The sequence below is a fragment of the Lepisma saccharinum genome, chromosome 15 (genome assembly GCF_977018435.1).
Source record: "Lepisma saccharinum chromosome 15, izLepSacc3.1, whole genome shotgun sequence".
NCBI lineage: Eukaryota > Metazoa > Arthropoda > Insecta > Zygentoma > Lepismatidae > Lepisma > Lepisma saccharinum.
The window spans coordinates 33641461-33668958 of NC_139243.1; the positions used below are offsets into that span (position 1 = coordinate 33641461).

The 27498-nt window shown below is 39.1% G+C and overlaps 1 protein-coding gene across 1 annotated transcript in view; it reads left to right on the forward strand.

The window, feature by feature from the left end:
- LOC145999449 (noggin-like) overlaps positions 1–27498 on the forward strand; it is a 114756-nt gene that overhangs the window by 77634 nt on the left and 9624 nt on the right. Inside the window, exon 2 of the mRNA XM_083136407.1 lies at positions 18967–19918. Coding sequence (XP_082992533.1) covers positions 19260–19918 — 659 coding nt within the window. The 5' untranslated portion in view covers positions 18967–19259. The remainder of the gene's footprint in view (positions 1–18966; positions 19919–27498) is intronic.

Sequence of the window (27498 nt, forward strand, 5' to 3'; positions counted from 1 at the left end):
GAAATGTTAGTTTGCAAGGAGCGAATGCCACAAAGCACCGAAGTGACGCGAAAGTGAGCAAGACCACACAGATCAGACTATATTGGATTGTACAGGTAACAATGGAACCAGACATTTGAGCTTTGAAAAATCACCATGGACTTGGAGGAAGGGAAATCGACAGAGAGTACATTTCAAACACGTCCGTCATTGAATTGTTTTGTGACCAAACAAGCAAATGCCTCTGTGTGACATAAAAATCCTGTAAAACCTTTAAAAATATATAAAAACCTAAGAAGAGGCTTGATTTAGGCGCATAAACCTAAAATAGGTTCTAAAAAACTAAATAGGTTTTTATAGGTCCTATAAAACACTATCCGTTGTTGCGTTTTTTAACGAAACGCTGACATAACTTATTATTTCTTACATACCTGTAAAGGAAAAAATAGGGTAAAAACCTAAAATGCGAGGTCTACTCATATGTGACCAAAAAGACGTATGCTACTTAGGTAGTGTTGCTCACGGGACGGGACATGTCCCGTCTCGTCTCGTTTTCGAGACGAGACACGAGACGGGACAAGCCTTTTGAAATTCGAGACGGGACGAGACGGAATGAAATGAAAGTCTCGTCTCGTCTCGAATGTCTCGAAAAAATAAAAGCAAAATATTTAATCAGTTGCAAATACTTGTTTGCTTTGAAAAAGGTATTTCAATTAGAAACGTTGATAAGCGCGTGTTAAGTCAAAAGAAGACTATTCTAGAGAGAGGAATGAATGAATGAACACCTAAATTTATTTTCAATACTCTTTCGAAACACAGGGTTACTCCCCATTTTTATTTTTCAATTCATTCCAGATTAATAATTTTATGTTACGATAGTACTCCAGATACTAATACAATTCTGAATAATTGTATAATTATAAAATTATGAATGTCTTCCAATACTGAAATAGGCCACTAGAGACAACGCAACTTATCAATAAAAAAGAATTAATGTCTTTATTAAAACGAATCATGTGGAGATAAACTCGTAATCAAGAAGTAAATTTAGGCAGTAAACGTCCACTCTAAATAAAATACAAACACAAAACACCATACATGAATATAATAATAATAATAATAATAATTATTATAATAATAATTATTATTATAAGTATTATTATATATGTATATATATGTGTAGTGTTTTCGGGCGTTTTAATGTGACTGCCCCCTTACAATATTTTGTTGCCAGCCTTCCGCCCCCCCCTCCCAGTCACATTTCCCTGGCGCCGTCACTGGTTGGAAGTAAATTTATTAGGACGAGGAAAGTAACATTAGCTGTTGACAGTGTTGCACCAAAGGACGTGATGTGTGCTACTGTTTGTATAAATTATAGGAAATTTAAGCAAAAAATTATAATTGTTGAGACTTAGAGTTGTTTCCTTCATTTGATCGTAGGAAGAGGTTTTCTGAGACAGAGTGGGATTATTTTACACATACATGAGAAAGGGTGGTTGTTTAAAGATAGAGACGTATTTTGCACATTTTTTAAAAGTTCAGATAAAACGAGAATTTAGCCTGACTCTTATGAAAAGAAATAACGCAGTACAGGGAAAGAATAACTCTCCACATTTTTCGCACCTGGTGGGATGCACCCACATGCTCAAGAGTATTGCAGGAAGTCTATGAACGAGGATGAAGAGGGATATGTGAAATTTGACTTAGCTGCGGGTGAATTAGTGGGTTCTAATATTCTTAAGGTTGATATTGGGTTTCAAGTCCACTTGATTCACAAATAGGCTAAATCGCGAACCGACCTACAGTTTAAAGTACGATCCGATCCACTTTGTGCCTCCATTGGGTATCGAACGCGGGGACCCTTGATTACAAGACCTCGACGTTATTACTACGTAATCGGGGAGGCGCCCAATTTACACAAATACGTTGATTCCAATAACACGTTATATGTATAATCTGATAATGATGCACTTTTGGTGCATCTAAACATATTTTTTTCAACTATAGCATGTCTAAAAGAATCATTGAAGTTGGGATTTTTATAACTTCAGGAGGCAGGGCTCTGTAAATGTGCAATATAAAATATATGCAGGTTTGCCTTCCATACGTGGTGGTTTCGTCACGTTTCTTCGCTTCGTACAACATACACTTTTGCAGGAACGGCTTCTTGCATCCTCCTGGGGCCTTGCTCTAGCTAAACAAAAATATATTTCTTTAGCATAATCGAGGGTTACTTTTTTATGCCGAACAAGGATTTTATTGCGATCATACGGCTTTGAATGACAGTATCAATGAAGATTTATGTACACAACTACTTATAATAATGAGAATAAAATATTAATCAGGAATTTTCTTTTTCGTCAAGTGGACTTAACATCCTTTTTTGTTATTTAGCAAATATTCAATTCATCACCTTTTTTGACATTAAACTTCTTGCCAGGACAGTTGTTTTTATGCAAATTTAGGCGATCTTAACTACACGTAAGCTAGATATTAGCTAATATTCGTGCTGTTATATTACTATTCTTCTACAATCTTTGTAACATTTCATGTAATAACAATAATAGAATTGATTAATTTACATATTCAAGTGAATAGACCTATGAATTATATTAATGTATTAATTTAAACATTTGCTTAATTGTTGTCGTTAATGTTATTATTATCATTTTTTCTGAAACACTTGGCTCGGACACCCTCCTCAGACATATATTTCTAGATGCGTGCCTGCCGAAGGATAAATTAGATCAAGAGGTGGTGGTATCTGACTTAGAGGCTAAAGAGAAAACAAAGAAGTATGTGCGTCATAAGCTGAGCATAAGAAACAGCACAATATCACAAAGAAACACTTTTTGAAACTTATGTCATAGAAGATGTTTAACAATATTGAAAACAATAAATGCTTTCTATTTGTAATATACTAAGTATTGAAATTTAAATAGTCTTTTGTGTTCGTACTACACATTAAAAAACTTTTTTGTTGCTCCCGAGCGCCAAGCTTAGAATTTAAAGAAGAAATGTACATTTTCATAGGGCACGGAAGTTCGACATTCAGAAAGAAAGAAGGTCTAGTGGAAAACATTTCAAAACTTCCAAAAGGTATAGCAGTAATGAAAAGAGCGCTCTTGTATGGAAGCCAGAAAAACCACAAGGTAGATTTCATAAGATACCTAGCAATCAGTAACCAACAAACTGCATTTTTAATATTAATGTCATCATGATTAACGAACCTTATTTATTCTCACCACGCAATGGGTAAAATATTTGGAGCTTTATCCCAGTTTCCGGAAAAATATTTCGTGTTTCTGCTACTTTTGACTTTTGTTGGCATGATATCCCGGATCACTTTTACGAGACGAGACGAGACAAAACGAGACGGGACAGAACCCTTCGAGACGGGACACGAGACGGGACAAACGAATATTTTCGAGACGAGACAGCATTTTCACGAGACGGGACGGGACAGACCAAAGTCTCGTCTCGTCTCGTCTCGTGGGCAACACTATTCTTAGGGTACACAGACATTATTTCAAAGTTGAAAATATACATATAGATCAACAATAGGTCTGTGCTAAAATGCAGCGAACTTTTGCAACCCTAGAAGAAATCTACTACATAAGAAACAAAACAAATTAAGGTTATCATTTGACTCTTCCTTGTAATTATTTAATATAGGTTATTGACAAAGAATTTAGTTGAATATAATATTGTGATTGTGCACAGACCATATTTTCGATTATAGTTGTAGGTCTACTTGCTAAAAAGGCCATCTTATGAAATTGAAATATGTAGCCTAAGTTACGCTAGCAAATGCATTGAAAATCCATGATACAACAGGGAAGAAGCAAAACGAAATCTCAAAAATGATAAAAGAAAATGAAATAAAAACAGCAAAAGGTACCGAAAAGTAACCTAAAAGCCAAAAAGTCCTGGAAATACAAAAAAAAAATCATAATTAAAACAATGTTTCCAACTGCGGAGTCCTAATTTATAACCATGCCCTGTTTGTGCATTCTAGAGAAAGTTTCGATCAATCGAAGGGAGAGGTATCGATATATTGCATATTGTTGCACAGTGGCGTATTTACGATTTTATTTCTGGGACGCTTTGTCTGCTCCTACAAAATTGCAACGTGCCATGAAGGTTCTTGTGGAGGGGATGTGATCAGTATCACGCTCCGGCCGCCTTTGCGTATACATAGGGGAGAATTTATACGTGTGGCTTCTCGTAACGCTACATATGTGCAATTTTACCTTTCGACATTCATAATATATTGGTAGAAATTTTTAATCAAACTATGTTTTTTTAAAAACTAATTGAAGATACTGCTGCATAAGATAATAAGTATGTTGCAAGAGCATATGTCATTATGTAGGTATTAAATAACGTAACGTACTCTGAGTACGTGGGATCGAACCAAGAACCTTCACCATTGAGGGGGGTGATGTAGCTCGCTTAATCATTCATCCTCCTCTTTTGAGCACTCGCCCTTCAAGGTAAGCCTAATGGTAATGGGCGAGAGGTACTAACTACACACTTGGAAATGGCAAAACACAAGCTTTCGGATTTATACCTTCAAGTCTAGATCAACATGGTTGGAAGTAACAATACCTGTCTGTCTCTGATGATACAATTCCCCGCTGATAGCTGTTCATATCGAAACGTGTTCGATCGCTCAATCTCCTCAGTTCCTTCTTGTTCGGCGATTCCAGGCAAAAGACCCCACACCACACGTTGCTCTCTGTTTTGTTCTCTTTCCTCCTTCCCTGGTCGTTGCCCTGAAATACCAGCTGATCAGCACCTTAACTCCAATAGACCAGGAAGGATTTGTAAATTACTGATGTGACATTCTTTGAATGCCTGAGAGAGCAACGGCTGGCGACAGGGGTTATGAATTCAGGCTAGCTATAAATCTCAATTTAGAAGAGATTGATACGATAAATACATATCTACAGTAAACGTGTTCCTTAACAGAAGAATATTAGTATTGTTGTTATTATTTATTAGTTCAGCACAGGATACACCTCCCAATTATATTGTAAATAATATACTTACTATACATAGAAAAAAAAGAAAATTTAAATATACACAATATTTACAGTAATTTATGCACTTCTTGATGTATTTGTTTCTTCAGCGCACTAAAAGTATTTTTTGAAATAAGGCTATTATTTTTTGACATTAATACCGTAAATGTATAACATGGCCATGCTTCTTATTGGAGGAAGGTGGAGGTGCAGGGCCGGGGTAGAAAGATATGGGGTGCAGGGTGGAAAGTACAGGGCCCAAGAACTCCACCTCTCCGGATGAAATATTTATCTTATCCGCCCCTGTTCCTCGGAGTGTTGGAACGAAACGATTCGAACACTGAAAGCAGTAATTATTCATTTTTAAATTTCCATGTCCTGATTTACGATAGCTTTTCGGTTACAACGTGTGTAAATTTCCTGTCTGCCGTTCACATGTTCTAATTGCACTTTGAATTGCAATGTCAGTTTGCTAAGTAGGCAATAATTACAGTGCTTAATAGAAAGCGCAGTCCCCTTACATGGAGAGGGGGCTGGGGGAAGACTGTCGGCGATAAGGAGGAAAATATGGCGGCGGGAACATGCTATGGTAAATCCCCCAGACTTTCCTGCAGCGCAGGATTAAGCCGCGTTTCAGTGTTGCCAACTATCAAGCCTAGAAAATTCGCGAAATTTCATCCGTATGGAGTTGCATCCAATAGGCGTGCGCAGACCCTTTGATTAAGTGGGGCAAAAGCCTTGATGAAAGTTCTGTGGTTCAAACTAATTTACATATAAACATGATTTCGTATAGCACATTAAACCCATTATTCATTCCCAACGTGTGACCAATTTATTCTGCGGCCACATAGGTGTAACACAACTAGGCTAACGAATAATATGCGCGAATCTTAATGATAAGTATTTGCTGGAGAACGAAGTGAGATAGTCCAATTATATAGGAAATAAACCCGCCGTAGTTGCTTGGAACTTTCGCAGGCTTGAAAATACTTTATTTTTTTTTTAAAGAAAATAATATTGTTTAATAACTGTAATAAGACTTCGCTACACTAAATTTCTAAGTGAGAGTATTAGGAGGGGCGACGGCCCCCCCTCCCTCGTGCGCACGCCTATGTTGCATCCTTTTGTTTGGTTTCTTTAGGGACGTTTCTTATTAGGGCTGGCACAGATATCGAGATGGCCCTTTTCAATGTGGATATGAGAACCTGACCAGCAGTTTCGAGGCTTATCGAGGCGGAGAGTAGTAACTGTTGCTTTGTAATCAAGAAGTTCCGGGTTTCGGAGGCACCTTGGTTAAAGTCACACTCTAAAACTGTAGGCCCGTCCCGATTAGTTCATCATAGCATCAAGTGGAGTTGAAACAAAGAAAACAACGGACTTTCGTAAAATCGAAACGAGATAATGGACCGATCCTTTCTGAAGAAACCCAATTGCCAACCTCTCTTCCCGCCCTGCACTACATTTTTGCAAACTAACGAGACTCTGGTGTCTCGACGCACAGCCAGTATAACCTCTGCGAGGCTCGTGCTGTGTGCGGATTGTCCTTTCATCAATTTTATCACTCATCCTCCTCTTCGCGATTAGTCAAAAGGGACAGAAAAGCGAAGTAAAATATAAGCAAATCGAAAGAAACTATACCCTGTCACAGGTATCTCTGGAGCTGCGAACGCAAACAAGTCTCTGCGTAAGTAGTGACGCGAGGCAGCCCCAGCAATGAACACGTGAGAGGGAACGGGATTGCGTGGAGGGGGAAAGCGACTGCGGTTACCAGCCTTCCCAGCAGCGTGTACTGCTTCGCTCTGCCCACTCGGTTTCCTCCCCTTCTCTGGCGCTATGTGCGGCCTTGCTCCAGAGATAGGTGGGGCAGGTCATAGACAAGAATATATGTTTGAGACTCTCTGTCTCGTCTAATATTTTGATACACACTAGTGTTGATAATTAAAACTTTTATCTAAACCAAAATGGGTTTACTATGCGACTTTTCGGACACGCCGCTAGCCTACCTGATTATTTACGAATAAGTAGTAGATTTTGTTTATCGTAATTACAACATTAATTCCTTAATGTCAACAGTGAATTTGTGCACTGCGGTTGCGTAGATTCAGGATAGAAATTTTGTTTATCGAATGTTCGCTGCGTCTATATGAGGCACCCAGCAGAAAAAAAAGACACTATTAAGAAAAGACGTTTCAATTATGGCCTCTATACTCTGTGAATGTTCGTGCACTGATATGCTGCGTATTTATATTTGTTCGCCCCCCTATTATTCGTCGTCCGTTATCATTCGTCGCTTCTTATCTTTCGTCACCCCATCCCTCGTCATTCTTATCTTTGTTCACCCCCCTGTCTCTCCTTATCATTCGTCACCCCATCCTTCGTCATTCTTATCTTTGTTCACCCCCTGTCTCTCCTTATCATTCGTCGCTTCTTACCTTTCGTCACCCCATCCTTCGTCATTCTTATCTTTGTTCACCCCCTGTCTCTCCTTATCATTCGTCGCTTCTTATCTTTCGTCACCCCCATCCTTCGTCATTCTTATCTTTGTTCACCCCCTGTCCCTCCTTATCATTCGTCGCTTCTTATCTTTCGTCGCTTCTATTTTAGTCACTCGCTGTTATGCTTCCTGCTCCCCCATAACGGTAGTTCTTCGTAAAATATTACAATATTTGCCTTATTGCATTTCAACCGTGCATATTATTGAAGAAATAAAATAAGGCTCATAAAGATCTGTCGCTCCTTGGATAATCATGCGCCCTTTCCGTCTCCCGTTATTCCACTATTTATGTTTCTTAATTGACACTATGTCGCCAACGACGCCCCCGAGTCCATGTCGCTTGCGCCGAGGCTTCTTATCTGTTCATTTCCGCCGCGAGATATGTGAAGACCTTCGTTCGTGGGTTTTCCCACAATCCGGAGTGTCAATCAGTATTTATGTAAAACTGAGACTTGAGAGAGACGACAAGATGGCTGAGAATATGGGAATTATAGAGACAACGCACGGATGTCATTACATTTCATTACATTTCTGGATGCAATTTCCACTTTAAACAAGCAATTTGGAGAATTGAAGAGGGATTCCTACTTATCATGGACAGTTCTCCACTCGATCAAAAGGTCCAGTGTTTAATAACTACTTCGTGGTTGGAGAACGAACATGTTCCAATATATATGTGGAACTGTTGCAACCAAAGACACAAGACAAATAATGCCGTTGTGTCATGGCATTCAAAGCTTATTTTGTGTTGTGTGATACAAGTGTTCCTGTGTAACGTCTTTTGAAATAAGTAAGGTCATATTTGACTCTCTGGATAGGTTTAACATTTAAGTGTAAACACAGATGTGCAACGTCATGTTTGAAGTCCACTTTATGCACTATGCACCATGTGCCCATAAAGACACGTGCGCGCGGCGGTGATGACACTCTGGATTGTGGGAAAACCAGCCTAGGAAGGTCTTGACATATGTCACGGCGGAAATGAACCGATAAGAACCCTCGGCGCAAACGACACGACACCGACGCCCCCTCAAGACCCTCGGAAGGGGTGACCGCGCCCCCCTTCAATCCGCCCTAGCTTAGAACTTAGAGGGATTTTATGTACTAAGGCGGGTCGCATAAATGGCTGTACTGGGATGGATGTGATCCGCTGGTTGTGGTTTGAGAGGTCCTGCTGTATATGCTGCTTATACTATATATTTCTAGGCTGGGGACGAGACTGTAGTATACAGGGTGAACAATTTAAGTTGTAAACTCGAAATAAGCTTCAAACGAAGCGTTTTCGAAAGAAGTGCTTCAAATAAAAGTTAATTGACGTTGATGGGTAAAGAGAACCACTTAGTAGGAAGCCATTTTCAAGGTCATTCGAAGATCACTTAATTTTTAAAAATGAAAACCTATTTTTTTATTTAATTTTTATTCCTCTTACAAAAATAAACAACTTTTGTTGAAAAAAAAAAGTTTTCCATTCATCGTGTAGGAACACTTTTCCAAGTGGTTTGATGGTTGTCGCCGGATTCCCTCAAGCGGAGAAGTTGCCGATACGTAGGGTATACAGAAATGTGAAACTGAATGCTGCCTCGATCTTCCGTGCAGACATCCCTCTTTTGTATGGAGGGGACTAGCAACGAGTGCTCATACGGACATGGCCTCACGCCATACCGCCCGAGGATTCCACCGCTTTTATCAGGAGATGGAAGGGAAAACAGGGATCCGTGTTATCCCATTTCGGGACATTCCAGTGAAATATGCATTCGGACACTTAAAACGACGTCCGAAACATCGGGGCCCACGCACCCATTCCCGGTCTTTAGAAAACGTGCAGAGAAGGATGAGATGGGATTCCCATGCCTGTTCTCCAACATATGCAACAATTGAAACTCCGATGTAAGGTGATATGATTGTCCACGATGCTGGCGGTTTCGGAATGGCATTTCATGAGGTCAGTACACCTTGAAAGTCTGATATATTCAGAACAACCTATTGTATAGTTGAGCGTTAGATTTGTACTGTCACTGTCAAACGTTTTGAGGTTGAGTCAGTTTGTTCATCTTCAAGATTTACAACTCCTTCCTACATATTATTTCTACATCCTCTAAATATGTAAAAAAGACAACCGTTTTCCTTCAACTTGATATATAACTTGTGAACACAGTATCATTGACATCTAACGGCGTAGTTTGGAACTTCGTGAAGCCACGGAAAGGAAAATTACATCAGGACCTTACTTTTTGACATACCCTCGTTGATACCATCAACATCGTTGTTTACTCTTTCCTTTCACCTTACGTCCTCTGCCGTCGTGGCTCACGAAACAGTATAAATAGGCTCCGTTAGTTAAATCAACTAACTGTGACAACCAGTGGTGTACCCAGGATCTTCGAGCAGGCAGGGGGTGTCATATCTCTCTTTTTTTTTTAGTAAGTGAGTCCTACATTTTGCAATCATTTTCCTGCATTCTTATTTATGAATTCCAAAACTCCACCATTCGTCACTCAAGCATGTCACTGGTGTCCTCCAACATATGTGGATATAGTCGTAGTACATGCACATGCAATACAAGAGATACACGCTTAAATTGTATTGTCACAGATTTCCTTAATTGTTTCTACTTCATTACAGTAACTTCACTTCAATTTACCCAACTGCAGTGCACGCCAAACACAGTAGGAATAAGGCTATTCTTTTCTCATTTACCCCATGTAGCCAAGCGTATCATATTTGCACTAGTTTAATCTATGTCGAGGCACGAAGCAATTTCCAGTAGGGCACATCGTGTTTCAGATCGGCTACTCGTTAAAAAAACAACATCAAAATGAAGGTCGTTACCATTTATCATGCCTGTAAAGTCCATGATCTGGACTATCACAATATGACAAATGGTCTAGGCTATGGGGGAAGGGAGAAGATTAGGCTTACGTAAACGCCTTGTATACGTGGTTAGACAATCCCATTTTGCTCGTTGTAAACGCCTTCAAGTAAGCCACGTTGCCAACTTCTAAGAAATCAGATTGCTAACTCATGAAGTAGGTCAGATTTTTTCTTCTATTCCCTTTTTGTTGTAACTACAAGATATACGCGTATTAGATATATATTAGCTCATTGATGGAAGACGCTAAGGCAGAGACGTCTGTTGGGGTAGTGCTGAACTGATCACTAGTATAAATTTACGTACGATGCTCAATGAGGCCAATTGAACAGTATTACTCCTTTCACTGTATTTCGTGCAAACTTCAATACACCAATGATATATCGAGAGTTTTGTGAAGAGTGACGATTGTGCCTTCCTTTAACGATCTTTCTTTTCTATTGCTTGACGATCTATCTTTCTTGCCGATTCCGTAGCACACCACGCTACGACGCCATGGATCCCGGGTTCGAATCCCGGCCTGGGCATGGGTGTTCTTTGGGAGTGTTCCCTTCATCAATTTCATCATATCAACACTCATCCTCAACTTCGCGATTAGCCAACAGAGGCAGAAGAGCCAAGTCAAATCAACTAACCAATCAATCAATCAACTAACCAATCAATCAATCAACTAACCAATCAATCAACTAATCAATCAATCAATCAATCAACTAACCAATCAAACAACCAATCACCCAACCAAACAATCAAGTAACCAATCAATCAATGAACTAACCAATCAATCAATCAACTAACCAATCAATCAACCAATCAATCCATCAACTAACCAATCAAACAACCAATCACCCAACCAAACAATCAACTAACCAAACAACCAATCACCCAACCAAACAATCAACTAACCAATCACCCAACCAAACAATCAACTAACCAATCAATCAATCAACCAACCGATCCAGCAATCAATCAATCATAGGGCTATATATTTTAATTGGTGCAAAGGGGGAGGGACATCACTCCCACAATCTTACTGCCAGTTTCGCTACATGATGTGATGTTTTTATGGTTTGAATTATGTGGGGAAAAAAAAAACTGTTTCTGTTTCCTAACAGTCGACAACCGGGATTTATTCCAACTGTTCAAGAGGCTCCAGCGCTAACCCAGCGTCGTATAAAGTGGGTACCTGAGGAAACTCTGGGGGGGCAAAGGCGGCCAGGGGCGTGGTGCTGATCACATCACCCCCCTTCGGCCGTGATCAAGAAAGTGTGGGGCCCTAACACCACACCCCTATACGCCTTCATGGCGTGGTGCATAGCACAGGGGAGCACTTTACCTTTACCTTTTTTAACAGTCGATCGTTAGACCATCAAAGAAGGTTCTGTGCCCCACGTAAAGGAGGTAAGGAAACAACGTATCCTGTACCAAAGAAAAACCTGCGAATTTCATCATAAAATTCGAATCGTTCCATGCTTATTACGAAGGAATGTAATTCAATTATGGTTGAATTTTATTGATATTAGTATGATACGCTCAGTAAAAAAGGTGTTTTATTTTTATTGTTAGATTATTGTATAACATTTGGTATTATGGTATATGTCGTTGTATTATACTTATCAATAATAGTTCAGTAATACTCAGCGGTGAGCGATGAGACTCAGTGAAGTACACAGACTCCTCTCAGGTACAAAGGCAAAGACAATGCTTCACAGCGCAGAGGAATAAGACCACATTATTGCAGTAGAAAAAATGAAAGAATTTATTCTTTATTTATTGCAATTATAACGCTTAGTACGAAGGTGAGGATTTCGCTTTGACGATGTCTTGACTCAAGTAAAACGCATAACCTCAATGCGTGGCTGTCGGCATAACTATGATCACATAGACCTAGCTTGCGCCCCGAACTACCACACCAAGAGATATGCAATAATAACTGAGCCAATGTTTGTTCTTAAACTTTTATTCCAAATTAATCCTTAGGCTAGCTTTATTTCTTAACGTAGAATGGTTGTTGTATTGTGCATAGCATCAATGCATGACCATCAGCATACCTATTCTCGCTTTTATACTATTTCAAGAACACAGATTCAAGTACAGATGAATTACTTACTATCTACAAAAAGATGCTACCAACAAAACTGACATCTACACAAGTTTAGAAATAAAAATTCACATAGTGCACTCTGTATAAAGATACATTGACTTACTAATAATAGAGCATAAAATATAGTAAATATTAAACAAAAGATATACATTACAAACAAGGTGCAATATGACATATAATAACACGAAAAATACGATTTCTTTCACAAAAAGAATATATCAGTGACATATTTTGAAGTGATGACGTCACCAAAATATGGATCGTATGAAGTATGTATTTATTTTATATTTTATATATATATGTGTAAATATAGAGTGACCGTATAATAGGTATCCAAAAAGTAAACATTTCTCTTCTAGTCCTATTTATTGTAGACGTTAAGTAGGAGCTGAGCACGATAAATGGTCGAAGGAAGTTTACGGGTTCGAGTCCCGTCATGGCATGGCCGTCATCTCGGCACGGATGTTACTGTCTGTATATCATTATAGTGTAATAAACGCTCTTTATGATAACCGAAAGTGGCAGAAAAGTGGCGGTTGGTAACAAAAATGCGAGTACAATACTGGAAGTTTATCTATTTCTTATGTACTAATTATTTGTATATAATATTGTGTATGTGTACTGTATATATAGTTTGTACATAGCGTACGTATATATATATATATACACACACACACACACACACACACATATATATATATATATATATATATATACACACACACACACACGCACACACACACACAAAATATAATTTACATTACTTTACCCTAAATACTACTAAACAACAAAAGTAACTCTTCTACTCTCACTAGTTTCCACATTAATTAACGTAATTGAAAAAAAAATAGAAAAATGTAAATACCTCTTCTAGTATGTTTCATCATCACTGAAAAATGCTGAAAGTCTAATTGTATTAATTATATCAATTGTATTGTTTGTGTAACCAACATCGTTCTGGAACCCCGAACAATAATGTTCATTTGGCTTGATTGATTGATTGATTTGATGTTTTAAGTCCACTTTATGCACAGTAAGGCTAATCGGGACTATACCTACAGAGTTTAAAGTGGGATCCGGACCACTTGTGCCTCCACATGGTAACGAACCCGGGACCCTTGATTACAAGGCGGCGACGCTACCACTGCACCATCGGGAATGGTAATTTGGAAATAATAAAGAAAAAGAGAGGGAAAATATGAAGGGAAACTGAAATTCAACAGATATGACGTCCTGGAGTAAATTTCAGGTACCGGAACAAGCGCAGACCCCTGAATGTATGCGGATGGAGGCTGGGCCCAAAAATAATTTATTCTCCTAAAACAAATATACATGGCAGGCACAACGTATGATCAAAATAACAGTGCTTGTATACAAGGTACATGGAGTCAAATTATTTATAGTATAAATGAGATTAGCTCCGAAATCGTCCGCCCTCTTATTTATATTTATTATTATTATTAATAATAGTAACAAATGAAAATTATTTTAAAGAGGAAGTAAAAAGTAGGCTTAATTCAGGAAATGCATGTTACTTCGTTTAATATCTAAGAAACTAAAAGTTAAAATGTACAAAACAGTAATTTTGCCTGTAGTGTTATATGGGTGTGAAACTTGGTCCCTTACATTGAAAGAGGAACATAAATTAAGAGTATTTTAAAATAAGATCCTTAGGAAAATATTTGGACCTAAAAGGGATGACGAGACAGGTGAGTGGAGAAGGTTACGTAATTTAGAACTACATAATTTGTATTCATGTCGAGATATTATTAGAATGATTAAATCAAGAAGAGTTAGGTGGGCAGGCCATGTGGAACGAATGGGAGAGGAAAGAGGAGTTTACAGGATTCTTGTTGGGAAACCTGATGGTAAGATGGCCTGTAGGAAGGCCAAGACGAAGATGGAGGGATAACGCTGAGATGGACCTAAAGGAAATCGGTAGAGATGGAAAAGAGTGTATAGATCTTGCTCAGGATAGGGACAGATGGAAGGCCTGTGTTGCTGCAGCCATGAACATTCGGGTTTAAGAAGGCTAGAGAGTTAGTTAGTTGGTTGCCACTCGATATTCTCATGATGGAGTTTGCTATAAGAAATATCTGACCTCCTCATATCCAAATTTGAGATTTCTGGTTGAAAATGGTATATTAATCCAGAACAACATTTTTTCTATGGCATAAAATGTTACGGTTGGATACCTAACATTGGCACACCCCGCCATGTTCATTTCTTGACTACAAGGACGAATTTAGGGGGGAGATCCAGGGGGTCAATTACGAAAAATTGAAAATATATGTTGTTTAACATTTCTTGTACAATCGAGTGATTTTTATTTCCACCGAAATTATTTGATTTAACATTAATTTGATGTGTGTCTGTCTAAACAAAAGCTAACGTAGTACAATGACTCATTTGTTGCATAATTATTTTATTGGAAGATTCGAGTCAAAACTATTCTACTGCCTGGCAAGGGCCTGCCCAAGGGTCCGGACACTCCCTGAAAATATACTTGTTTAGTATTTGCTGTATAATAGAGGTTACTTATTTTCCACGGAACTTTGAATGGCAGCACCAATGATATTAATCTGAAACTGGATATAACATTCTTTTTTGTTATTAAATAAATATTTTTTTATCTATTTGGCACTGATTTGCTTGTCAGGACAGTTGCTTTTATGCAAAATTTAAGCGATTTTAACTTCAAGTACGCTAGGCAGGCCGTAGCAAGGAATTCTTAGTAGGGGGGCGAGGTCAATCCTAGAGGGGGCAAATTTTTAATATATTGTGTTGCATTGGCAGATATAGCAGGGTACAGAGCGGCTCTTGCCCCCCTCCTCCAAAAGTGATAAGTAACAGCATAGACTAGTTAGGTTAGGTTAGGTTAGGTTATAACTATGCTATAGTAACAGGAAACTCCAACGAACAAAAAAAGTTCGAGCAACATCAAATAACAATATTTCGATAATGACCTTTCGGACTAACAAAGAATACAAAGATGAAGTTTATTAATAGACGATTAATATGTACCTTTGGGCTTCTCTGCAGAACTGATTAAGGAAGTCCTTTATAAATCGTGCTTCATAATGTTTCCCTCTAGTTTCCAGTATGCAAGATTTTTACGCACAAAGGAATCTAACGAGAATCCAAAACACCACCATTATGTTGTGTTATGCAAGAAAAATCGAGTTAATTAAATAATAATGGTTACATGTTATCTACACTTTGATGAATTGTGTAAAAATTTGTATAATTTTTTGTAGGCCTGCCTACCTGCTAAAACATTAAAACATAGCTCCTATTTGCTTCAAAGGGGAGAGACTTGCATCACTACAATGCTTGCCTACTGGTTACGTTAACCATTTTGCAAAATATTGTGTCGTTGAAATATACATGTGTTTGATACCCGACAAACAAATAGGAATCCCTTGATTGATCAATGACTTCTTGGATTACAGTGTCATCATTAATATTTCATATCACGTTTTATAGAGGGAAATGTTGTATCCTCTTTACGTTATGAAAAAATACCTTCCTTAATGATTATGGTACGAAACCAAACGATATAAGGGGCCTCCTTCGCCTTAACCCATTTCCGAAAAAGCGAGGTCTCTGGGCCGCTTATCGTCACCACTTTTTGAGCAGAAGCGCACAAACCCAAAATATCAGGGTTTTTTATGCTGATACTGATTTCTGCAAGTCACAGAATGTCTTAAGATATATGAACAAAATTAGGAGAATCCACTCCATAGCAGAAGAGTTGACATAATTATTTGTCAAAAAATTAGGTTGTGCTGAGGTACTTTAACAGACAACGTCTGTTACAGACACAATGTAATATTATAAATATAAGAAAATAAATAGAAAATAATTTGAGAGATTTTCAATCGTATTTATTTCACTGCAGCCTTTTTCCACTTGTCATTTTCTTGAACCTATATTCATAGGGTGCAGCCTGATAACATCGAAAATTTTCACAGTGTGTACAGGACATAAGGAAGGCAACTTTTCTCAATCACTATTTACTCGGCTAATTCTTCCTTCGATGTTACAAGCAATCGAAATATAGCATCTTCTGTCCTTAATGTATGCAATCCCATTGATAGCTTCGCAGTTGCAAATGTCATTTATTTTTACTGCCGTTTAAAATTCTTGAGAGCAATATATATAACATGCTATGGAAACAATATCATGCAAACAGTCAGGGTTAAAACTTAACTTTCCCTTTATAAAATGGATATCATGACACACACCTATGTTGCTTATCATATTTAATGCATTTGCATAGATAATTGATTCATAAGATTTGAAATTGACATTTATATTTCATAAGATGCTTAGTGTAACCCGTCTCACACTACAAATTTTAACGGTTTCTAACCGAAATAATAATTGTGAAAGACTATCACATTTTCATGGTGTTTGATAATAATTTGAGCCAGTAAGCTGTCCTACATCTTCCACTCCATGGTGGGATGGTTACGTAACACACTACGAAGCCAGGGGTTCCAGGTTAGAGCCTGGGCATGAATGTTCTTTGTGAGCAGAGGCTAAACCACAAATCTTTATATGGAGAGGGGTCAAATACTAGGACAATTATAATAATAGTAATATAGTGGTGATAGTGGTAGAAATAATAGTAGCATTACAAGACGTTATTATCGTCGTAAATCATGCAAAAGGGGGTAAAAGTCGGTGCTAAAGCATTTGTGTTTGAAGAAATAATTTGAAATATTAACTAATAATGGAAAACAAGCACACAAACTGTATTTTTGAAAGACAGAATATGCACGACGAACATTATTCTTTTTCACATATGACACGTATAACTTTCATGTACAACATATTTTTTACACATATGCAACATGGAGCGACGTAAAATAAGAAACATATGCAACATGTTAATGCTAAATTGTGTACGTGTTCAAAGTTTCTTTAATATATATATATATATATATATATATATATATATATATATATTATTTAAATACATTACATGATCAATTCATCCGCCAAATTGTCTCTCAAATGTGCGCGCTCCTTTTCCTCAAAAGAATTGTTCATGCATTTAAACAGCAACAATTTGAAGCATATATCTGGCCTTACTTCTCTCTCGGGTAATTTAGAATGCATTACAGAAAATAATCATATTGGGATCGAAGCAAGCAAAAAAATTTTTAGATCCAAATATTTGCAAACTGAAAACAGTATTGATTTAATTGGGTGCAAATAATTTCACTGGGCGCCATGGGAATCTCTTTAATTTTTTTTTTTCATTTAGATCATTTTGGCTCCCAGGGCTGACTCCCGCCGCCCCCTAGCTGCGGCTCTGAACTAAGGACTATAAGAATAGTAGATATTTAAGGTTGAGAGCGAAGCGAACAAGAAAATTTTACGAAATGACTTTTATTTGTATAAAATTTGAAATCGGGGGTGCAATTGCCAATCTGTGCCCCCTGTAAGTGCCCTTAGCCGTCTGGAAGAAAAATGCAAGAAACACTTGAAAACTAATTCCATCTTGAGTATCCATTTATCTTGTTATTCTTAGATTCTGCTAATCATGTTTCTTTACTTCAATGTTTGCCCCCCTAGATTGGACTTCCCTCCAAGATTGGGGGAGGGGGCAATGCCCCTGCCCCCTTGTGGTTGCAGCACTGTTTGTGACTGTCTCTTCATCAATTTCACGTCATCACACATCGCCACGATTAGCTGGATGTGGCAGAAAAGCAATGCTAAGTAACAAAAATCAAATATCCACTCCCTCTCTCTCGCTATTAGCAAAAGATAGACTTGGAAAACAAAAAATGATGAAATTATGCAGTTCAAACTTCATTGCATCACATTCGAGAAAAAAAACATCCACATACATTAGACACCTTTAATACAAGATTACTCAAAATGTCACAACTGTTCTAGATACTGAAAATTGCGAAATCATTTCCCGAAATCTGAATCTGGAAGGGAATCCCCCTCAATCCTGATAGGACATTATATGGAATCCTACACACCTTCGTGTTGCTAGAGTAATGCAGGATATAATTGTAAAGATTAGTGAGAATTCCAGGTAGGAATGTGTTCTGTATTTTTCACAGGGGAGGCAAAGCATGCTCTCATGGGGGGGGGGCAGTTGCCCCCCCTGCCCCCCTCTAGCTACGGGCCTGACGCTAGGTAATGAATACATGCTTCTATATCTCTATCCTTATACTGTATGTTTACGTATTCATATAAATAATAGCAATACAATATTGTTTTATATATTTTAATTAATATTATTTTAATTGGATATAATTACAACTATTATTGTAATTTAAACGATAATACTTATTATTATTTGTGAGACACCTGGTTCGGACTCCCCCCCACGAAATAAATTTCTAAATACGTGCCTGCTTGGCTAGTAATAAAATTAAGAGTTGGAAACACTGTGTGTCGGTGGGTGGTTAGGAGAAGATAAGATATTATCTCGAAACTGAAAATCTGCTCTGTATTTCTCTCGTTACAGGTGATGAGTGACTAAGGAAAGCGAGAACAGCTCCCGCCTGCAAAGTGACATCTCGTGAAGTGGGGAAAAATCGCCCTGTCGCAGCCCTTAAGAAGATAACACGAGGGGAGGCACAAAGCCGAAAAGGATTGGATTGTTCTGGCTTTATCTTGAGCGAAGAACATTAAGAAACAAGTGAAGAGGAGGAAGGCTCCAGAGAGAAAAGACGAGTGTTAACAGCTTTGGACGTTTGACCCTAACTAGCACTTTTCCACCTTATCTATCAGACAAATTCCCCAGCTTACTTCTCCCCAATGGAAAAGCTTGTAATGTATCTGGCGCTCACTTTGGTCTTAATGCTAGACACGCAGTGCAAAGCCTCTAAGCCTGACGTAACTGGTCTGCTGGGAATCCCCTACTACAGACACAAAAGACGTCCCCTTGAGCCCTCTTCGACTGCTGATAAGATACTGCCACTGACGCTATGGGATAATTCCCGTCGTGCAGTGCGTAAACCTCGCAGGAGGAACTTGAAACAAGATGTGCTCCTGGATCTCATGAAGGATTCCTACGATCCAAAATGGATGAGCTACACCGAACCGTCCTTGGATGACTCAAGGTTCGATCCGGACAACCGCCTGACCGTTCAGCTTCTTCGGAAGACCGTGAAAGAATTGGGCTTCGCTGGAAACCTCTCTAGCTACATTGAAGATTCTTCCGGAGGTCATCAGAGGATGTCGTCGGACGTCCTGGCAGCCCTGGAAGCGTGGTTGGTGAAGAGGGCCACGTGTCCCATGAGGTACGTCTGGGAGGACCTGGGACCTTACTTCTGGCCCCGGTGGGTCCGTCGTGGGGAGTGCCTCAGCACCAAAGGGAGGAACATCACAATGACCGAGTCTTGCAGCTGGCCTCCTGGGATGTTCTGCGTTCCTGGCGTTGCGAGGAAGTTGGAGATACTACGCTGGCACTGCAAGTATGATTATTATTATTATCATCATCATTATCATCAGTATAATTAATTATTATTGTCATAATCTCTTCCTGGCTCTTTATTTCTGGACATATATAGGGTGTCCCAAAAAATATACACACTTTAAAATACTATACTCACCAGACCTCACGCCACTAGATTTTAGTGAACATGAACAAGAATACGCCCAAATGCCGAACGAAATTATTCTTGATGTTTGCGATTCCATTGCTTCGCGTCTTCAGCAGTTCCTGGACCAGAACGGTCATCATTTGACAAAGAAAATTATTCATATCTATATATTATTTTAAAATTCGAAAATGAAGTATATATTAATATAATCATTCAATGTGGGCATACATTTTGTTGGGACACCCTGTATAATCTCAGGAAGTGAAACCATTTTCAGGTAAAACAGTTGACACAGTGTCATAGAGGTATGAAGTCTCTTCTTGGTGAATCCTCTGCTTATTTGCTAGAATTCAAGTATCTCGGATATGTGTAGGAAGAGTTAAATCCATAATGTAATGTCTAAAGACAAATGTATCGATTGATACACCAAAACTTCAATTTGTCTTCAATTCATTAATTCTGTATGTAGTTTCCACAATTCCCCATAGATGGCACTCCGTTTCTCAACTAGCACAGATGACAATAGAGTAGCTGTTAATGTTATTATAAAAGACTACTGATGTATCAATTGAAAGACGGTTATTCAAAATTGTAACTTTTTGAGAAACTTGGTGTATTTTCTTTGAAAATTTCGAAATAGTGATTTGCATTACATAAGATTTTCCAGAGACTTTGGTAAATTAAGATATCAATAAGGGCAGTCTCTATACTGTGGTTTTGAAATCTCAATATTCATCAACGTGTTCTACACAATAATAATTCACTGCGTTCTTCTCTGCGCATGTTCTATAGGGTGGTCAGGGTTGCACAGATAAATTACTCGATTTTACTTAAATTACTTGGCGTAGAAAATACAGTTGAATGACGTACTGACGCTCTTTTGTAATGTAAACTACAGTCTATTGTACGCTGTTAGAAGTTAGCGTAAAACTTACAATATTCTCCCGTTACAGTTGAACAGCCTATCAATTTACAGGCGGACCACAAGTTAGCAGTTATTCTATACCGTATTATAAATACAAAAGTGTTTCGTTAATTTATTTTGCGTGTAAAAACAACGTGAAATACTAATATTAACCTATGTTTTTCTCTTTTGACAGACAAAATCGAGTTCTAACATGTATGGCTTCCAAAAATTGCGAATTGTCATGTAAAATAAATAAAACTATAAATTATGTGTATTTTTTCATGTATTCTAGAAGTGACAAGAAATCACTGAAATGCAGAATTGAGAGAATAACAAAGCGAAATTGGTTATTATTATTATTATTATTATAATTATTATTACTAAATGGGTGGGGGTATACATCGCAGTAAGTTACAAGCCTTAGTAGCTAAATAACTACATTTTCTCGTGGAGTGCGGACATTTTTCTAGATGTGTAGCAATTAGATAATGATGTTTTAGACATTTCGATAGGCGATTGCTTGGATTTTGAGTTAGTTCTGGACACTGTAACCAAATATTTTGAAATAATTCACACAATGTTCACTGGAAAAATAATAATATTTATTAGAACAATGAATGCCATTCTATGAATGAAATGCGAAACTTTTTCTTATGTCTTATACAGGGTGATTGGTAATTCGACCTATTCCTGGAAAGGGGTAATACTAGAGCACATTTGCAACAAATTTGACCCTATGCACCGGTGGTCGGAAATCAATGGGTTTCGAGTTATTGCAGTTTGTAGATTTTATTGACATATTCCGACTAATTGTGAAAAAAACTACTATACCCTGGACACTTAATCGACACGTTGCTAACAGCTGACAAATGAGTGACTACTGGGGAAAAAATTCATGCCCAAAATTCCCATACCCACAGAAAGAAACAGTCATTGATGCACACGTCATGAAGAAATTTGGAAATTATCGTTTAAATCGAAGAGGATTACTCAAAAAAAATTGGTAACACACTTAGCGTAAACATTACGGCAAAAAACTTCCTCGTTTCACAAGCTCTCCAAAAAGATACAAATGTTGTCAAGTGGCACACGGGTTGGGGGAAAAATCTGAATAAATAGCGGAGAAGGCGCGTTGTAGACTTCTTTGTAAGAGGGCAGCCAGGCACATGATACAGGATGAGCGGGGGGGGGGGAGGGAAAACTCAAAAGGGAGGATGGTATAATGATGCATGCAAAATTCAGAAAAAAGCAATGACACAGGCTCTGAAAAAAATCAAAATACTCAGCAACGAGGCAAATAGAGTATCGTATGTGACACAGCGGAAACTATACGCTACTGGAGAGGGAAAGGGGGAAATGGGAGGAGGGAAGGGTTAAGGCGATAGAGGAGGCCGTGCAACAGCGAGACGCAGCACAGCTATGGAGAATAATCCGGAATTTAAGGGGGAAGGAGTACACGGAGGCGGAGATTACTCCCGAAACATGGGAACGACACTTTAAGGGAATAATGGGAACAAGGGAGGGAGAAATAAACGATGGAAATTACTTTGGCACCTTCGTACCAATTCTAGATGAGGATGTAACAGACAATGAATACTCTCTAGCAATCAACTCGCTAAAAAACGGGAAGGCGGCAGGCAGGGATGGCTTAACCGCTGAGATTATAAAGGGCACAAATAAAAATTCACTAATGGCGAAAATGGGCAGGGAAATTATTAATGGGCTCTACCGGAAGGGGCTGTTTCCGGAAAAATGGTCGGATACCATCGTCTGCCCCATCTACAAGGGTAAAGGGGAAAAAAGCAATCCTAACAACAGGGGGGTCTCATTACTGTCCGTACTGAGCAAAGTGTACTGCCAGATATTATATAGACGATTACAAAAATTGTGCGAAATTTTTGATGTTCTTTCTCCTCTGCAAGCTGGATTTCGGAAAAATTTTCAGACAATAGACAATGTACTTTTATTGCAGACATTGGTACAAGAAAAACTAGGGGTCAAAATTGCAAATGTTGTGGGCAAAATTGTGGGACGTTGGGGTATCCGCCAGAATGATCAGAGCTCTCCAAGCGGCATATGAAAAAGTTAAGTTTTGCGTCAAGTGCGGGAATGAGAGCGTAACAGGGGCAAATGAATCAATACTGGGGATGAAGCAGGGGTGCGTTCTCTCCCCTCTGCTGTTTATCCTCTTCATCAACGATATAGTGGAGGAAATAACGCAGAGTGACACGGATCCACCAACGATATCCGACGTAAAAGTACCACTTTTGTTGTACGCAGACGACCTGGTACTGATTTCGAACACAACAGCAGGTTTACAGAACGGTCTAGACACGTTACACGGATATCGTATCACGATATTGCGGGAAATGGGCCATGCGAGTAAATATGAAGAAGACCAAAATAATTGTATTTAAGAACGGGTACGTATTTGGTAAGGATGAACAATGGAAATACGGAGAGACAAGTGTCGATAGGGTGAAACAGTACGATTATTTAGGCATGGTGATGACAATGACGGGTAGGTGGGCAAGGCACGTACACAGGAATAAATGTAAAGCAATTTTTGCGTTAGAAAAAACAAGAAAAATAAAATACAAAGTATCAAATATTCCAATCAAAATTCTGGAGGGGGTCTACGAGGCCACAGTTAAGGCAACACTATTCTATGGCATCGAACTATGGGTCTGGGAGGGAGTCGTACAGTCTAGATTCCTAAAACAATGGCTAGGAGTAGGGAGGGGTACGGCAACATGTGGGGCACTTAGGGAAATGGGAAAATTAAGAGAGGAAGTGGATGCCAAAATGAGGAGCATTAAATACTGGGCAAAACTGATCACCATGGAGGGGGGAAATTTGAAGAAACTCTGTGTACAATCACAGATAAGTAGGGGGGGGGGGGTAATGGGAGGCAATGGGTAGCAAAAATAAAGACGGAATTATACAGTATAGGGCTGGGATGGGTGTGAGAAGAGGGAATAGAGGGAAGAATTGATATGCAGATGCTATGGGCCATACGTGCCAGACTGGAAGATAGTACCAAACAGAAAATTTTGGCAGAATGCGACGCAAAAATATCGTTAACATCGGCGAAAATAGTGGATACGGATCGAGAATGGGGAAGAAGGAACTACGTAGATTTGTGTGGGGCAAAACAAAAGGTCAGGATTGGCCTGGTTCAGACTGGGGGGATGGGCACAAGTTAGACTTAAACGGGAGGACGGGAGCGTAGAATGCCCGTTATGCGGCGAAGACGAGACAAAATTTCACATTCTCCTCCAGTGCAAAGAAACAGGGGAGGCAAGACGAAAATATATCAGGGAAATGAATGAAGATAACATTGAGAATATAATGACAAGAGTTATTAGGAGGGAGAGACCGAGAGGGGGGGAGGCGCAAATAAGGAATCTGGGAACTTTCCTACATTACGCCTGGGTAAAGAGAGCAAAGAAGTTCAGTGGGGATATGCAAGCACGCAGCCTGCGGCGTTCTTCAGACACAGTCACTCGCGTTGACACTCTGTCTCTTGTGTATTGGTGTCACATGAAAGAGTTAGTCTACAGTACACCAGTGGATTCCCAAAAAGAGTTGAGAGAGAGAATTGAGACATAAGAGACAGAGTGTCAACGCAAGTGACTGTGTCTGAAGTACGCCGCAGGCTGCGTGCTTGCATACGTAACTGGGGGAGGCAATTTTAACAGGATTTGTAGTTTTTGTAACAGTTAATTCTGACAACCTGGAATCATGAGAATGGTAAATAACATTATTATTTCACTCATTTTCGTTCCTCTATTTCTCACAACCGACAACTTCTTTTCACTTTACAAAGAAGTCTACAACGCGCCTTCTCCGCTTTTTATTCAGATTTTTCCCCCAACCCGTGTGCCAGTTGACAACATTTGTATCTTTTTGGAGAGCTTATGAAACGAGGAAGATTTTTCCGTAATGTTTACGCTAAGTGTGTTACCAATTTTTTTGAGTAATCCTCTACGATTTAAACGATAATTTCCAAATGTCTTCATGACGTGTGCACCAATGAATGTTTCTTTCTGTGAGTATGGGAATTTTTGGCATGAATTTTTTCCCCAGTAGTCACTCATTCGTCAGCTGTTAGCAACGTGTCGATTAAGTGTCCAGGGTGTAGTAGTTTTTTTCAGAATTAGTAGTTTTTTGGTCGCAAGTCGGAATATGTCAATAAAATCTACAAACTGCAATAACTCGAAACCCATTGATTTCCGACCCCCGGTGCATAGGGTCAAATTTGTTGCAAATGTGCTCTAGTATTACCCCTTTCCAGGGATAGGTCGAATTACCAATCACCCTGTATAGTGCATGCCAGATAAACATATTTTAGTACTACGTGCCAGTGGCGGCGATTGGGTATCAAAACCGGGGGGGGGGGCAAAGACAGTACATTTCCCTTCGTATATAAGATTTAGCATAGTGCGGGGGCAAAAGTGGCGAAAACTGGGGGACACCCGTCCCCCCTAATATCCGCCACTGCTACGTGGCATGGTGTTCGTTCGTCCCAAATTAGTGGAGCAAACGAACACGTAAACTTTTAATCGTCTTTATCATTTACGCAATTGTGAAATACAAAATTTGGGTCGATCACTGCCATTTTCAGTGTATTTCTCATGATACCTTACGAAACATTTTAGACACTTAACCCAGTTTTCACCACATACATAAGAATTTCGTCACCTCTTGCAGGATAACCTCGGACAACTGTCTATCGTTCTTTCACGATTACGAATCATATCTTTTAAAAAAAATTAAATATGGTTGGCCACGAATAACAGTTCGTGTCCAGTCTTTCTGGTAAGACTAAAAATAGTTCCTCCCCCACCCACCTTTCACCGCGGCGAGCTGCAGAAGGAGAGGTTTGAGCGCTGGATGGTTGTTGGAGGGTAAGAAACTAAGCATTACGCTTATGGGAGTATTTGGTTTACTTCTTCTCTTGTGAATATCAAACTTCCGATGGCGTAGAAAAACGCATGAGCGGACAGAGGACAGGTTGAAGATTTTGTTTTCGTGTCGGGGAAAATCGTAACTTCCATATGATTAACTTGAAGTAGCTTCTCCACATGGGATTCTGTAAATACTTATTCGTCATATTTTTTTTTACAGATCGTATTTAGCTTATTAATCAACTTAGAAATCCGCTTCCACTTGAAACCAGATGTGGTCACCCTCTGGAGGGCGACCCTCATGAGGGTAGACCTCACCCTCACCCTCCGAAGAAGTTGTGAGGGGGTGTGAGGGTGAGGGCGAAAGGCGAGCCGTAAAGGTGAGGGCGAAGTCTATCCGTGAGAGTGAGGGTGTGTGAGGATGAAAGTTGAGTCATGAGGGTGAGGGTGTGTGAGGCTGAGAGCCAAAGGCGATTTCGTGAGGGTGAGGGTGAGGGTGAGGGGGTTGAACGAAAATAACCACCTCTGCTTGCAAGATAGGGAGAATTTCATACTACTCTTGTACTGTGGGTATTTATTCGGTAGCATTGCCCATTCCGTCGATATTGAAATAAATTATCACCTAGTATGAGACTGTCACTTTTCGCTTTAAAAAGAAACGGAATTCCCAACCTTCAATTTAATTTAAAAATAAATGTAAAGAAACATTTAAAACAAACTTGAAATCTAACAATATGCAATACAATTGATTCTTGTAATTTCTTTAAAGGTTTCAATATTACCCCTATAAAATATATTTTTAATATTAAACAAATTTCGACTCTGAATTTTGTTATTATTTTTTTAAACTAAAATGCACAGCTTTGAAACACAAGCCTAAGTAAGTTTTTAGAATTATTCTATTTTCAATGCCCTCATCTTCCACCCAGGACGTACCTTGCCGCAGAGAGGAAGATATGCGAGAAAGGAAGTATTGCAATTTATCAAGTCTTCGTGTGTGTGTGTGGCGGAACATAAACACAGACGCATTCAGGAATTTCTCTTCAGTTCCGAGTACTTTTTTATTTTTCCTCGCCCTGGGCGATTGTCACCTGCTGGGAACATGTCTGGCGCGTGAGTCAGATGGCGCTCAAGTCGCCACAGTGGCGCGACTTCATTTTTTTGCCGGATTGCAGCCGGAACACTATTATTTTGCCATTTATGTAATGAATCCGTTGCAAGGTGTGTAAGTTGTGCGCGTTCTTTTTGCAGTCTTACGTATGAACACAGTCGAAAGAATGTTTGTTTCGCATTGATGCTGAATAGCCTACTGGGTATGGGGAAGCCGGTAGCGTGCCTAGAATGTCTTGAAAAGTGGCAAAATAAGGGCGCCACCAGCTGTGGGCTACTGTGGGCTCTAGCCATCCGGTTAATAGTCGTAGCTCACTCAAACAGCCTAAATTCGATATTTTCAAATAAAAATAGGCATTTCAACACAGTAAATTATTTATAATTGAACTAAAATCACACACCGAGAGAGGGGTGTGTATGGGGAGCAAACAGAAGAAGAAAGATCAGAGAAAAGGGGAAGATATGGAAAGGGATTTAGATACAGTAAGAACATTGTTGTCTGAGCTTCCCCGATGACGGGATAG